Source organism: Vanessa atalanta, chromosome 20, assembly GCF_905147765.1.
Source record: "Vanessa atalanta chromosome 20, ilVanAtal1.2, whole genome shotgun sequence".
Taxonomy (NCBI): Eukaryota; Metazoa; Arthropoda; class Insecta; order Lepidoptera; family Nymphalidae; genus Vanessa; species Vanessa atalanta.
The window spans coordinates 3,244,316-3,260,656 of NC_061890.1; the positions used below are offsets into that span (position 1 = coordinate 3,244,316).

General features: G+C 33.6%; 1 protein-coding gene across 2 annotated transcripts in view; it reads right to left on the bottom strand.

Moving 5' to 3' along the window:
* Positions 1 to 14,042, bottom strand: part of LOC125072148 — a 43,647-nt gene extending 29,605 nt beyond the window's left edge. For both annotated transcript variants that reach the window (XM_047682680.1, XM_047682678.1), the window contains exon 1: positions 13,885 to 14,042. In XM_047682680.1, the coding sequence (XP_047538636.1) occupies positions 13,885 to 13,942 (58 nt within the window). In that variant the 5' untranslated portion in view covers positions 13,943 to 14,042. The remainder of the gene's footprint in view (positions 1 to 13,884) is intronic.
* Between the last annotated feature and the right edge of the window lie 2,299 nt (positions 14,043 to 16,341).

Genomic DNA, 16,341 nt, shown 5'->3' on the forward strand with positions numbered 1-16,341 from the left:
TAGGATGAGATTTGATTGAAGGGTGGAGGCATTAAACTTGTGACCAAAATAAAAAATAATTTCAAGTTACTAATTACTAATACCACTGTCTAACTAAACAATAATTAAAAATACAATAGGGAAGATTTGATTACAATTTCAAAACAAACCATATTATCACCCCCTACAATTACAATTACGTGACTACATTGACAAGTATTTCTTTTATTGTAAACAAGATGTCGTCCGCGGCACGACTCGTGGTTTAGGAGTTAGTCGTCAGGTGTGTCCTTCAAATATCAAAATAAATCTTATTCACTTGCCGACTTGCTTGGCCGGGAAAGCGTAACAGACAGACTAACATACAGCGTCATTTATAATACTTCAACCACAATAACTCCAAGCCAAAGTAAAGTATTTAACATATTCTCGGACTTAACGGTGTAATAACTAACCATAAACCAATTACTACTCAAGGGGAACCTACCCAGGTCTTTATAAAGTCCAGTAATATTATACATACTATGATAGAAGTAGTAGAAAAAGCTCCAACACTTCTCAAAGTTTACGAGGTATTTGGCCAGCCGTGGGATGTTTATAGGCAACTTTAATGTTAAATATAAAATAATGAATATAAGTTTAAATTAAATAAATCTCAGCCTCTCTTAAAATGCTCCACTACTCTACGCGCTAATCATTCGTGTGGTGCCTTGTCTAGTCATTAAAAATAAGGTCATTTTTATTTTGGATATTTTTGGCGTCCGTAACCTTCAACGTACTAAATAATTCACCATAAACAAATTTTCATTAACACATTAAATTAAACCAAAATGTATCGACATATGAACGCAGTCGCTTCGCGCGAATTGCATTATATTGCTCGTAGTCTAAAAAATGATTTCCTAAACGACTGTATGTGAACGAAGATGTAATGTTTACAACAACTTGTTGATACATCAGATATTTAATTTCACATCAGTCCGGCAGTGTTGCTTCCAATCACAATGTATGCAACAAATATTACCTCAAACCAGGGTTGCCAACTATACTTTATAATAAAAAAAAATAGTTCTGATAAAACACACGTAATTTCCAAAGCTTTTCATAATTTTGATCTCATGATGATTATAGTTATTTTATTATTTATTCAAACAACATTAACAAACAGATAAGGTATGTTAACAGATTAAAGAGGTTGAGAAAAAAAAACAAATTCAATTTATTGTATCAGTGTACGGAACGCCAATCGTCGAGGCTGATAACTTCAAAATAAGCGAAATTAATGATTGAATAACATCACGAATGACTAAAAAAAAAATATACGATTTGTTTTTTTTTTTAATTTAAAAGAATGCAAGACAAATAATCAGTATAAGTAATATAAAAATTGAACAGAAAAGTATGCCGAGTGGCAACCCTATCTCAAGCTATGATGACCAATCGTAATGTTGTATTAAAGTGCTTCACATATAGAATCATTTCGTAAACACATGATACTATCTAACGATGAGAATATACATTTAGATTAATAAGTAAAAACGAAACGCTATCGCAATTGCAATCGTGTTCAAATTGAAAGTCGAATATTATTATAAGTTGAAATTCACGCTTGTCATGTCAATAGTATAAATTTAAAAACGATATAACCGCGAAACGCAACTGCATTAAAATATTATCCACGCTAAAGTTACTGTCAGTCTGTCTTTGTCTGTTTCGGTTAAAACACTGAACCGAATTTGATTAAATTTGGTATGAAGCAAGGCTACTTTTTTCTAAATCTAACCTTACACATAACGACCAACCCCTAAAACACGAGCGTACCGCGGGCGACAACTGTTTACCTATATATTAAAACCTCTAAAACGCACTATATCTTCTGGTATAAGTGTAGTGTAGTTGTTACTGGGTTACTTTTTTCAGTAAGGCATTACAGAATAAAAATGAATTATCATCTTAGTACAGATAGATATTGATATGACTAAAACACGCAATTTAAGTTTAACATTTAATCATTATAAATCATTTCTAAATAGACGAATGTTTTTAAAATATCGGAAGTGTTTTAAATATTCTATGTAGTTACTGTTGCAAAAGGTCTACTGTAAAAATATACATTTAAAATATTAAAAAAAAAAAAATATCCAGGCAGATCAATATCTATAATATTTATTATTCAAACATTTTTGAATATTTAGTTTAATTTAAAACTACCACCGATTCGAAATGTATATTCTAGAAGAATTCTAGAGGGAAGAAACGGCAAGAAATTAAGTAGGTAAGGTAATTTAGGCAGGTAAGTACGAATAGAATTATACACAAAGTCAAACATCAACAATCAAAAGATAGCACGATTTTGGAGATTCTGTATATTTAAAAAAAAACCATGTACTTTTCAGACCATAAAAATATTATTTGTTTTTTTTTTTTATGTATTTTTTTTCTTCGTTATTTATTTATATAAAACTTCTATGACATTAAATTTATAAACAAAAATAGGGAATATCTTTGTACGGTAATAAAATTGGCCACATTGTTATATTTTAATTTTGCATTTTTGCGTTTCTTACATATTAATAATATTTTAGAGGAAGCTTAAAATGTTTGGGGAGTTCCCGCAATATTATATTTAGAATGACACAGTTGATATTAATTTGATATTATCTAGGACTTTATATGTTTAGACCAAGATAAATATATTCTCTACTATGATGTGTGTAGAGCTGCGATAAATATATTATTTTTATTACAACGATGTTTCAAGATTTGAATCAGATTGATCGTTCCCCATAGATCAGTGTTATCGTAACCGATTTTAATACAATGTGCATTCCGCCATCTTTGTTTCCGCTCGCTTTCACTGCGCGCCAATTAAACGTGATACGTTTTATTGCAGTTATTGTTACGTCATTGCGCGTGCGCAATTTCGGATAATGGTTAATCTGTCGCTATATACAATTAAGTAATATATATTATTATTGATGTTATGTCAAACTCAAACTCAAATTCCTTTATTCAATATAGAAGTATTACACTTACTTATTGATAGTCAAATTAAACACTACCACCGGTTCGGAAAAAGAAAACACCCTGACCTGAGAAGAACCGGCGAAAGAAACTCAGCGGGACTTTTTTTTTACGTCAAATTAATTATGTACATAATTGTATATGAGTAGAAACAGCCAGGAAGCGATCGTTTCATTCCCAAGGTGTGCTATCAAACATAAACTCACTAATTGTATAGTAACCTTTCGCACACAAGCGTTCCTTAACAATTTTTTTAAATTTCGCAACAGAAGCATTTTGAACGCTTTCTGGGATCCTGTTGTAGAAGCGTATACATTGCCCCACAAAAGAGTTACTGACTCTATGCAGTCGAGTAACAGGAGTAACAAGATTGTGTTTGTTCCTTGTACCAACGTTATGAGAATCACATTTTCTCATAAAAACATTAATATTTTTCCGTACATATAAAACATTACAGAATATATATTGAGAAGCAACAGTCAAGATCTTAATTTCTTTAAATTTATACCTCAAAGATTCCTTGGCTCCTAGGTTATAGATTGCGCGAATAGCCCTCTTCTGCAGCACAAATATAGTATGGATAGCGGCTGCGTTACCCCAAAGCATAATACCGTAGGACATTATACTGTGAAAGTAACTGAAATAAACTAGGCGAGCCGTATCAACATCGGTAAATAATCTAATTTTTTTGACCGCAAATGCCGCAGAACTCAGTCTACCCGCCAATCCGTTTATATGGGGGAGCCACTATAATTTGGCATCAAGAGTAAGGCCAAGAAATTCAGTTGTTTCAACTGGATCCATCGATTCCCCATTGATAAGTACATCGGGTTTTACATTTTGCACGTTTGGTGAGCTAAATTTTACAATTTTAGTTTTTTTATTATTCAGCCTAAGATTATTTACGCTAAACCAGTGTACTATATCAGACATAGCATTGTTTACATCGTCATACTGTACCTGTTTCCTATTAATTTTAAAAACCAAAGAGGTATCATCAGCAAACAATACTATATCATGTTTGTTCCCAACAAGAAAGGGCAAGTCATTTATATATATGAGGAATAGAAAAGGTCCAAGAATTGATCCTTGTGGGACCCCCATACCAACCGAGACCCCAGGAGACCTTGTCCCTTTAACGTCAACCCTCTGAATTCTATTGTTAAGATAGGAAGTCAGAAGGTCGAGTGCACATTCTCTAATTCCATAGTGATATAGTTTCCTGACCAGAGTTTCATGTTGAACACAATCAAAGGCTTTGGATAAGTCGCAGAAAATCCCTAAGGCATCCTGCGACCTCTCCCAGGCTTCATAGACATTTCTTATTAGTTCGATACCTGCGTCGGTAGTCGAGCGACCCCTTGTAAATCCAAATTGTTTTCTGTGAAGCAGATTGTATCTATTAAAATATGCTAATAATTGATTTAAAATATTTTTTTCAAATATTTTGCTGAGGGTTGGTAGTACCGAGATTGGCCTATAGTTGTTAGGATCTGAAGAGCTACCAAATTTAAATATTGGAATAACTTTACTATGTTTTATCAGGTCAGGAAATACACCACGTTGAACACAATCATTGAATATTATTGCAAGATAAGGTGCAATTAGATCAATAATTGAATTAATCACCTTTACAGAAATACCCCATAGATCAGCAGTTTTCTTAATGTCTATTGACTTAAATGTACAAATTATGTCATTGGTGTTTACAGGGGTAAAATTAAATTTTGATTTGCATTCACGTACATTTTCTTTCATTAATGATTCGGCAACTGCTGGAGAAGAAATAAGTAACTTAGTTGTAGAAACTGGTATGTCAGCAAAAAATTGTTCAAAAACTGAAGCAACTTCCCGTGCACTATTTATGACTTTATTATTATAATTTAAGTTCAATTCGGAGCTGCGACTGCCACCTCTACCAGTTTCACAATTAATAATTTTCCAAGTCATTTTTATTTTGTCATGTGCATTCTTAATTCTATTTTTTATAGTTAAAGTCTTTGCCAAAAAGCACACTTTTCTAAATAATTTTGAATAGTTACTTACATAGTTGGCGAAAGTGGCACTGTGATTGTACGTCCTTTCATTTTAAGCTCGTACATTCGTTGCCTACTTTTATGAATTCCAATAGTAGCCCAATCATTGAATTTTAAAAAGTTTTTGTATTAACTGTTTTAGAAGTGAATATTGCATTAAACTTGTTTCACAGCGTGTTTACTTATACGAAAATTCCTCATCTCTGTTCCAAAATATGATACTTTTGAAAAAATCTTCAATAGTAACTTCCTAACAAAGAAAACATTTGTTCCGTTACGCTGCTGGGTAAATAACATATATATGTCTCTCTTTTTGTCTAAAGCACTATTTTGTTTCAAATGAGCTCATGCCCATTGGATAATAGACTTTAAACTTAACCGAAGGTCGTGAGTCCTCTTGGTATCAAGCACCACTATTATTTATATACAGTGGGTCATTTACAGGGTTTTTCTTTACTTTATCTTGATCAAAGACCACCACTATACAAAAATAGTAATCCCGTTTGTTGCTATACAATTACACTGAAAGGTAAACGCGTTGACCTTGCTCGATTTGACGTTACCGATGAATATGCCGTACTAGTAATGGCTCGTTCAGCACAATGTCTTGTACCGCACTAATTCATTAGGCGTCTGAAGGGTTGTATCGCGATTTGCGCGGATCAATTACGCAAAATTAAAAAAATAGTTAAAAGATATTCGGCAAAAAGACACCGAAAGTTGTTTTAGTATGGTGTTTAATATTCCAATGTAAATATTCAAATCTAGTAATATGTATTGGTTTTTCGGTGACAAATAAAAATAAACCAATATAACTCAAATGAAGACTCGTATTAGCCACGCCTTAAGAAATCTACATAATTTTTCCGTAAATTATTTGGCTTTTTTTAATGGTATCGATGAAGGCGGACGAGAAATGGGCCACCTGATGGTATGTGGTCACCACCGCCCATAGACAATGGCGCTGTAAGAAACATTAGGCATTCCTTACATCACTAATGCGCCACCAACCTTGGGAGCTAAGATGTTATGTCCCTTGTGCCTGTAGTTACACTGGCTAACTCTCCCTTCAAACCGGAACATAACAATACTAACTAGTGACGGTACAGTATCTGTTAAGTGGGTGGTACATGCCCAGACGGGCTAACACAAAGCTCTGCCACCAAGTGATGAAACTAATAATAATTAAATTGAACATTAGAATAGAATTAGTTACTGTGCAACTCTGTATTAGTAACTTTGCTAGTGACGTTCGTGACAGCTAGTCGCGGCTACAGCAATATAAACTTTACTAATATGTAGTTAATTTGTAATTAAATTTTAGTCCGTACGACAGAGGTCCGTCGGTCAGAGCATATAAATAGGGGCAAATAAAGTCTCCTGTTACTAGAAGAGCGTAGTTTTCAAACATTTGTTCCCAAGCGGTCTCCCGCCAATTAACTGACCGCATCCTGTGCTGATAAACCACATAACTAACTATCACACGATAGTAGACTATGTAGGTAGACTAGATCTTCGATAAAGAATGAATGAATGTAATACACATTAGTCATTCTTTAGATATCTACTTAATCAATTATTAGACTAGCTGCTCGGCGCAGTTTCTTTCGGGTTAAGCGTTACTGGTCCACTACCACTTATTTCCACTTCAGTTTTACTTCCAAAATTCCGATAACATTTTCGTCGACGTTCAGAACGCCATTTTTTCGTAAATCCATAGTGAATATCATAGATTAATCAAGCTCTCGACCAATGATATCGCGTCAATTTGCTGTCAAATGTTGTTTGTTTGGATTTTTATCGTGTCACGGTTGAATAGAGTATATAAATGTATATATACTCGCTTTAAATGGACCATCTAAGCAAAGCAAATGTTTTTAAATTGAATTTTATTGCGTTTAATCATAAAAAACAAACAAATTCTTAAAATTTATTTATAGTAATGTTCAAATAAATAATTGATAATAAGTAAACTAATCAAAATAGGTATAATTTGGTTAGCACGACAGCTAATTGTATCGATACATTTATTTATACGCTTCAATAGGTCAATAGACGGACGTGCCTACAATTAAACTGTTATGTGTACAAGTGTTATGAATAAAATAATACAAAACTATAAATTCCGTTAATTTCTATCGTCTTCCCGGTATCATTTCGTAAGAGGAAATAATTACGTAACAATATTTGATAATTTATTTATTACTTATACCCCTTTAACCTAGAGAAACAATGTATATATTATTTAATAACTGTGTTTAATTATTTCCTAACGTTAGCCTCAAAGGAGGCTTTAGTCCAGCTCTGGGAAATTTACACGCTTTACTCTAAATAACTGTTACAAAGAGCTACGATAATTTAAAACCATTATTTCTGGAATCTGTGTTTATAATTTATCTCGTGATCGGCGGTGAAGGAAAACATCGTTAGGAAACCTGCATGTGACTAATTTCAATAAAATTATGCCACATGTGTATCCAACCAACCTGCATCGGATTAAGCTCCGATACCTTCTTCTCAATGGGACAGGAGGCCTCAGTTAAGCAGAGGGACAGTAACAGGCCCATACTTTATTTCTTGACGAAATGTTGGGGCATTCAATATGATTTTTTAGCATTAGCATTAGCAGCCTGTAAATTTCCCACTGCTGGGCTAAAAGGCCTCCTCTCCCTTTGAGGAGAAGGTTTCGAGCATAATTCACCACGCTGCTCCAATGCGGGTTGGCGGAATACACATGTGGCAGAATTTCGTTGAAATTAGACATATGCAGGTTTCCTCACGATGTTTTCCTTCACCGCCGAGCACAAGATGAATTATAAACACAAATTAAGCACATCAAAAGTCAGTGGTGCCTGCCATGGTTTGAACCCTATTTCATCGGTTAAGATGCACGCGTTCTAACCACTGGGCCATCTCGGCTCATATGATTTTAATTTAAAGATATTACTTAATCACATTGTCCACCTCAGCCTATTTAAAGGGAGACGATGGACTATAGTGGAGAAGAGAGTACAAGTACTATTCCTTTACTCTTAATATGGCATGTTAAATTCGACTCGACTGTACCGATTTCAGGCGCAGGACGCGCCTATCATGCTTTTAGAGGCACTAGAGTATAAAAACCGCGAATTCCGATTTTTTTATCAGAATAAACCAATTACAAAACTTTTTATTTGCCAGACTCCGTATTTAATCGTATTTAATCAAAAACAAGGAGATATACACCCACCAGGTGGCAAGGGGGGGAAATTTATAGACTTTTGTATACGGCAAGGACTTTGAATGGCAATTAGTTTTCAGCTCTCTTGTAAAATATTTGACTGCTTACAATCAATAAATTTCAAGAAAAAATCTTTAGTAAAAGAAATAAACTTGTTATCGAAGTATAGTTTAGTGAAACTAAATAAAAATTCATAATCTGAGGCTTCATATTAATAGTTATGTCACAAAAGAAACCTTAGTATGTATAGTTCAAACAAACACTGTCTAACAACCTACTAAAATTAGCCTTTACTTCGGGTAGTACGCGACAACAACGAAAACTATTTAGTACGAGGAATAATAAAGTACTTTTAAATTATGTTCAAGTGATAATTAAGTCATAATAATTTAAACAAAAAAAGAGAGATTTGCGTCTCGCTAGTTCAGGCAAATTTATTAATCTGACTAAATACTGAACGCCCATTGGTCGCCTATCGCGTTACTGACCAATCAGATTAAAGTGTAATTAGTAAATCTCACTTTGATTAGCGTTTCAGAATCCAGAGAAAGTGCACTTATGAAATATTCGTTTTTTGTAGCGCTGCTCATATCTGCCCATTTGTCCAAATTTATGCAAATGAATACTATTTTTGGGTACTTTTTCTTATGAAAATATGTGATTTAGTAATTTACATTCTATATATTCTTGCTACACAGAAGACCAAAAAAGAAATATAATATATAATTTAAATTAACAATACATTATTATCCGGTGTATTCATAATAAGCTAAGGAAATAAATAATCAGACCAAATAAGTTAAGAGTACCTCCTATCTAAATCACAGACAAATAAGGATATCGCGTGCACGATATTAAATATTTAACCGTGGTTTAATTTAGGTTAGATTACAACGCGTCGATGATTTTTCCGTTAATCAAGTTAAATGCCTGGCATAATCAACTGTGAGATAATTAAACGGCAAATCGGATGACCTTGTGTTTGTTACCGTCAAATCGCTTAACGGACATATAACGGCTGTGAAATGACAAATAAAATCGACAGGTGTGTTGAAAAACGCACGATGTTGGTATTCCGTTTAACTAAACAAGCCCTTGACCAAGGAGTGATAAGTTGTGCATCTATCTTTACCAGTAGCTACTTTTTTGAGTCAAAGGCAACCAGCAACGAGAGTTGTATCATAATCCTCTAGCTCTTTGAGTTAACACTTCTACAATATAGCTAGGTTTCTACTTCTCTGAGCTGTAGATGCTTTCTTAGGTACAAATCCAGATGATGGAAAGGATACCCTATAGATTTTATAAAATTTGTACGATTTAATAATCTTCTAACTCCATAGTTATCGCTTTTTCGATCTGTTAAAGTAACGGACCTATAACCTCACTATTATGCGCTATTTGAAAACCGAAGGAAGGAATTACACAGATGAGTTCTACGATATAACTGAGCCGTTATCTATTTTACAATGGTAATAAGAAGAACATCCGCCCAGTAACTTGGGTGCACAGAGCAAGTAAGATTATGAAAAGAGCGTTTATTCCAATTGCCGCTTGTCAATTTTTGTCATTAACAAGCTAGTGTGTGCGTGACTGCGTATGTGTGTATAAACTACTATAGTCAAGCCAATCGATATAAAGCATCTTGATACTATAAACATTACTTATTCCGTATACATTTATGGGATTCATTTTAAATTGTAAAAAAATAAATTAAAATACGAATCATAACAACTCAAATATTAATAACATATTAGATATACAATAACATTAATATTAAAAAACTCAAAACTCAAAAAGTGAGTAAAATATTAAAATCGATCGTCGATCATAGTAACCGCCAATTTTACGGCCCTTACAATTTCTTAAGAATTATTCTTATATGTAATCTAGTTTTCTTTATATTACGCAAATTCTACATAAATATATATATATAATGACACTAGTAGTCTAATTATATGAACATCGAAACTGAGAAACAAAAAAAACTGCTGAACTTCTTTCGCCTGTTACTGATCAGGCGTGAGAAACTCAGACACCGTCTGCTGCCTGTCTGCATATTTATTTAGAATGCAGTGTAAGTTTTAAATTTGACAAACAGATAAATGGGAATGCTTTAACATTGAACGTATAAATTTAAATTCCTGATTTCTAATCCAAGACATAAATTAATCTGTTTCAGATTATTTACTTGTACAACTGAAACCAATAAAAACTTTCTATGATGCGAAAAGACCATGCACCACAAAACTGTCGCTCATTGGGATCCCGGGCTTTAATTGACATTCAAACGAATTGTCAGTTTATGGTAATCGACTCGAAACATAATCAGTTGCAGCTCGGTAGCAGGGCTTTATGCGAGCCCGTCTGGTTAGGTACCACCCACTCATCAGATATTCTACCGCCAAACAGCAATACTCAGTATTAGTGAGTGAGCCAGTGTAATTACAGGCTCAAGGCACATAATATCTTAGCTCCCAAGGTTGGTGGCGCATTGGTGTAATGAAAGGAATGGTTATTATTTCTTACAGAAAACAATGTCTATGGGCAGTGGTGACCACTTACCATCAGGTGGCACATTTGCGGGTCCGACGACTAACAACATTAAAAAAAAATGAGCTAAGTTTAATTCTTGTTAGGAATAGTCGAAGTTGGATTAGAACGGAAACAGAAACGTATCACCAACGTTATAAGTTAGTAAAATCGAATCTCCCAGAAATAATTCTCGACTATGCTGAATTACGTTAAATTGTTTAAGTGACAATGGCTAGATACGTTTTGAAAGTAAATAACTATAGACATTCATTTCATGGATTATGAACGCGGCACTCTAATAGGCTTATAACAATTTGGAAGTATTTAATACCAGTTTGTTCTCGTGCGTCATTTGAATGTTACATTTTACGAAACAGTTATGCGAATCTTTTTTTTTTTCTCGCTGGAAAAACGCGTTACGCGCTTCCCCCACGTGATGTTAAGTGGGGAGGGGGGGGGGTCTATGTGGGACTTGTCGGTGCCCTGGACGCCAAATTCGCCTAGGCACATCGGAATACCCACTAAAAAACCAGCGGTACCCCCTCCATCTTTCGGCGGGCGCCATGGGATCGCTTACGCATGCTACCGTGACGCCCTGACGGTCGGACCGCCTATGCGGGCCTCAAACACCTAGGGGGGGTTCTCGGGGTAGTTGTGCGAATCCTAGCCCAAATCAAGGGCAGAAGTTCAGAACTATTGAAATAATTATCGCTATATTTTCTGTCTGCATAATTTTCGCAAATATTAAATGATTTACGTACACGGTGTACGTCTGTCTGTCTTTACAATTAAGGTTCGTGATAGCGTGATATTAAAACATGAATAATTTATGTATTTTACATCAATAAATCTTTTGTCCGTCGTTTTGTGTCTGTATTGATCCACTGCCTATTCTATTAAGACTTCATAGAAAGTATGAAAATTGTTTATGTTATAAATATTTAAATTATATTTTCCATTATTCATGAACCGGGTGAAGAGAGAGACGAAGAGTACAGCTACTAGGCCATTAATTTATCCGCGAGAAAAACGAACTTTACAGTATTTAAGTGTTGTTTAGGGTGATTAGTTAATCAATGTGCTGTGTCTTGCTCTTTCGACTGTAAAATAATGATGTCAGAAAGAGATAACCCTATGTTTCTGTTAACAGGCATCTTTTGAGGCCGTAGTGTATACATATACCTATTGCTTGCTATCGTATTGCTATTCTGTAAAAAATCACTTCTTACATATGTCGATTCACTTTTGTAATTCATCGACCCTTTAAGTGTTAAAATGATTTTAGTCAATGTCGCAAATCTTCTTACCCTTAAATGATTGTAAAACTTTGTGTTATATCTATTCAGTATATATTAGTATATGATTTGCATATGTTTTACTAACATCAAGTTCAGATCATTTGTAAATACAGTCAATGTGCTCTACATTGGCTCATTTGGTTATATCTTGCTCTGGAGCAGAGAAACCATCCGAAACAACTAAGAATACATTCAAATGCCTTGTGGTTAACAAGGCATTTGTATGTATATATGTATATTTACAACGCAAGTCTACCACAGTGGCAAACGCGATCTTTTCTGTGAAATAATTAATAATAAAATATAAGAAACCAATAAGTAAAACATTAGGAAGTTATCCTTGCCTATTATAAAAAGTTCTAAAGTTAAGGTTTTGTTACAAGGGTAATATATGTTTCCTTGCAATGTCTCAATATAATATAAAAAAGTAATTGCAAATACAATCATAGAATTATCTTACTTAGAATGAAATCTAGGTGTTTCATTTTAAGTAAAACCCTTACGAGTCTCATTGCGGGGCTAGAAGCTATACTCTCATTCCAAAAAGCTGCTTCAATAAAGTCGACCAAAAAGCTAATTTCATCACCATGTTCATCGTTGTTTTCCACGAGTTAAAAAACAAAAAATGAATACATCATACAGCGGTGATTGTCCAAGGTTGACCCGTGATCTTCAGTCAAGATTCACGTGTTCAATCCATTGGGTTATTGCGGTTACATTTGAGCCTCGCATTAAATACAGTAAACCCTAGAACTATTTAACTGTTTGCGTATAATCTGTTAAGCGTATACACGTCAGTAGCATGATTAGCAAGGTAATGTTATTCGATTTATAAATAAGATGATCTTGTGGTAAATCTACAAACTCTGCCTTCGTATCTCAACTAGATAATTTTCGGTAGTCGTTGGTAACATGATTACAGAGCCAGGTTAAAAACAATACAATAACTTGTACCCATTTTACTGTTTGCGTAAGAGTCAGGGAAATGTTACGTGGAATGGCAAGAAATGGATCACAGAATAGATGCAACCGCGTCAAAGAATAGCGTAATTTTGTCACATCCGAACGTAGAGGAGACAAGAATTGTAAATGAAAAGCTCGGAAAAGATTTATCTTTCAACCAAATAGAAAAAAATAGACAATAAATATCTGTATAGTTTTATGTGATCTAGAAAACATTATAAGCGGTGATGTATTGTTTGGTGATGAAAAGACAATCGTAGGATGGAAGGCTGTGTAATAGCCATGACGTAGTACGAAGTCCATTGACAAGGTTTTCATTTCAACTAAATAAAACAAAACGAGTCCAAAACATTGCTTAAGTTAATAACCAAAAGTAAATTTGTATTTTTTAATACATAAGTCGTTCTTACAAAAATAATGAGTACCAAGTCAAATAATGAATTATGTTTATTTATTATTAATTGAAGAAACCATTTCTGGCGATTGTTGTACATCACAAATGAATTATCTCTTACCTAAATAATTTATGCAAATATAACCTCAATGAGAGCTCTAGCATATAAATAAAACGTCATAATTTACTAAAACTAACTCTAATCTTAATTACCTATTTAACTTGTGTTCGATTAAACAAAATATATCCATCTGCTGAATATTAATCTTTGACCTCGCGAGCAAAACCAAACCAAATGTTTCTCAGTTTCGCGTCAGCAATGGCAGCGAGTGGTCGTGTCAGTGAAGTGATTATTGTTAACGTGGTTCCTCTATAACGTGTGACGATTCGTTTTGTAACAGTGATTGTGTTATAATGGCCAACTTAACGTTGGGGTACCTGGATGAGCTCTCCTATGTGCTAAATAGGCGCCACCTGGCGAGTCAGGCGAAGGCATCTTCTGTTGGAGATCTTCTGAATGCTGAGGAAGAAAGATTTGCACCGGTACGTTGAGAATTTATAACAAAAATAATAATATTCGATTTTGACACGTTCTAATTTAGATCTAATTTTGACTGCAAATGACGTAAATGAAAGAAAGTTAGCCTTAGCGCATAGACATTTTAATTTTTTTAAAAGCACTCGGATATGTTCTCGGTAAACAGTGAAAGGTATGGTATACCAGAGACAATGCCGGGTGTTCGACCTTTTCATTTAGTTCAGCACCATTGTTTGGTTCTTGTTTCCGTAAAAATAATAATGTTTTGATTTTGACTATACAAATTATATTTAATTGCCGGAGGATGAAAAACCGTTTAGTACATTGTTTTTTATGACCTTCGTATTTGACTTTGCACCTGGTCTGTTAGTATTATACCTTTGACTATAATTAAAGTCATTTAAAACAGAATAATTAATTCCGATAAAAATGTATTATCTTTTAAGTAACATGTTTTATCTATTTGATATAGGTTAGGTTATATATCTTAGGTAGGTACCGTGAACATAAATATCCTAAGGGCAAGTAAAAATCGGGACGCTTACGTGAATGAGGACGTGCGGATGGACGTTAAACATGTTTTTTCTGAACCGTGTTCATGTATCCTTCCCGTTAAAGTGAACTTTTTTTTTATTATATATTTTGAAATATTACTCTAAAAATATATACATACTTCATAAAATTGAGTTAAATTTCAGTGTACCAGTTACTTCCTCCCATAAACGGGTGTAATTAGCTGAGCCCCTAGTAGGGTAAACTTCATAATACTACGTAATGTATTCTCATTGTGTTTGGACGTACATTGACCATAACAGTTCCGCCGAAACATTTTCAATAACCTAGGGAGAGAAACGAATCAAGAGTCTCAATTCTATTTAAATTACTATTATAGATTGTATTTTTAAACCAATCAATTCTATAATGGCATGCGTTGGTGGACCCGGAACATCCACAGTTCCATACAAGTTTCATAGATACTATTCAAACCGAAAGAACTGTCTATGGTCGATATATTTTTTTAACAATAGCGATGAATCTACTCTTAATTATAGAGCAATATATTGATTTATTTACATTTGTAATTAATGTAATTGTATTTGTAAATGATAAAGTAATACTAATAATTTTAAATGTATAAAAATAATGTCACGTTCACATACAGCCAAAGATTCTTCTGTATAATTTGATAACAAAAAAGCGATAAAATAGGCTAGTTCTCATTAATATACACGTTTTTGTATATGGCAATGTTGTGTACCTAGTTAAGTTTGATACTTTTTATACGAAAGACTAATATGAAAGGGACTCAAAAATGCTCATGCTCTACAATAAAATATTAATGAATTATTACAATAATAACAGTAATATGTCAAAAAAAATGTTTTTCTTTTTAATTGTTAGGAACTTTATTCTTTGATTGAGGCCCAAGAGCGTCTTGACTTTTGCGCAATGCGAGTTTCACATTTCTATTGAGCTATCACTTATCATTGTCCTTCGACAACTGCAACAAAATTTAAAAAAAAATACATTAATTTGAACCTAGAGACGGGCACAATAGCTCATAATAATTAATCAGTTTTTATATCCTCTCGGGAATCGGAATTATTATTTTTTTTGTTCATATTCTGCAGATTTCTATTGAAATGGACTGTATTATTAAATATACGATTTAAAAGATAATTACATGTTTTTTTTTATAGTATAAAGAGATTATCTTCGTTACTATAAAACTTCGATTCCCACGCTCGATAGAAACTCAATTCAATTCAATTTCAAAGTTAAATAACATGGTATTGTACAATTGTACAAAACATTCGTTTTTATCACGAGAATAGCGAAAGTTTGTTAGTCAAATACGCCATAACCTAAACTGATTTTAATACTTAAATTATTTATGCTTAACGATCATGTTATTAATGACAACAATCATTCAAAGGTTGACCTAGAGATGGAGAAATCAGGTGCTCAATCCTGATTGTTGAGACTATTGTGATAACCGGTTCTAGGTTACTTGGAAAATTAGGAATATTATTTACGTCTTGATAGTATTTTTAATATAACTTATATTGATGACTTCGTTTGTCTAGTTGCTCGTGTTGTGTGAAAAAAATTCTTGGAATTTTCTGTCAAACAATTCTCGCACAGTTGCACTATTTCGGATGTATGATGTATTCAATTAAGAGCGAATAGAGTGTACACCTGTGTTTGATATTATAATGTTATGTTTGATTGTATAATGTAGATCCTGCGCAGTTTGCTAGTCTTGAGAAAGGCCGCCGTGGCGAAATCGGTCAGGACAAGGACATCACATTCTATTATGAAATATCAAAAACTATTATCATACGAATTAAGTTAAT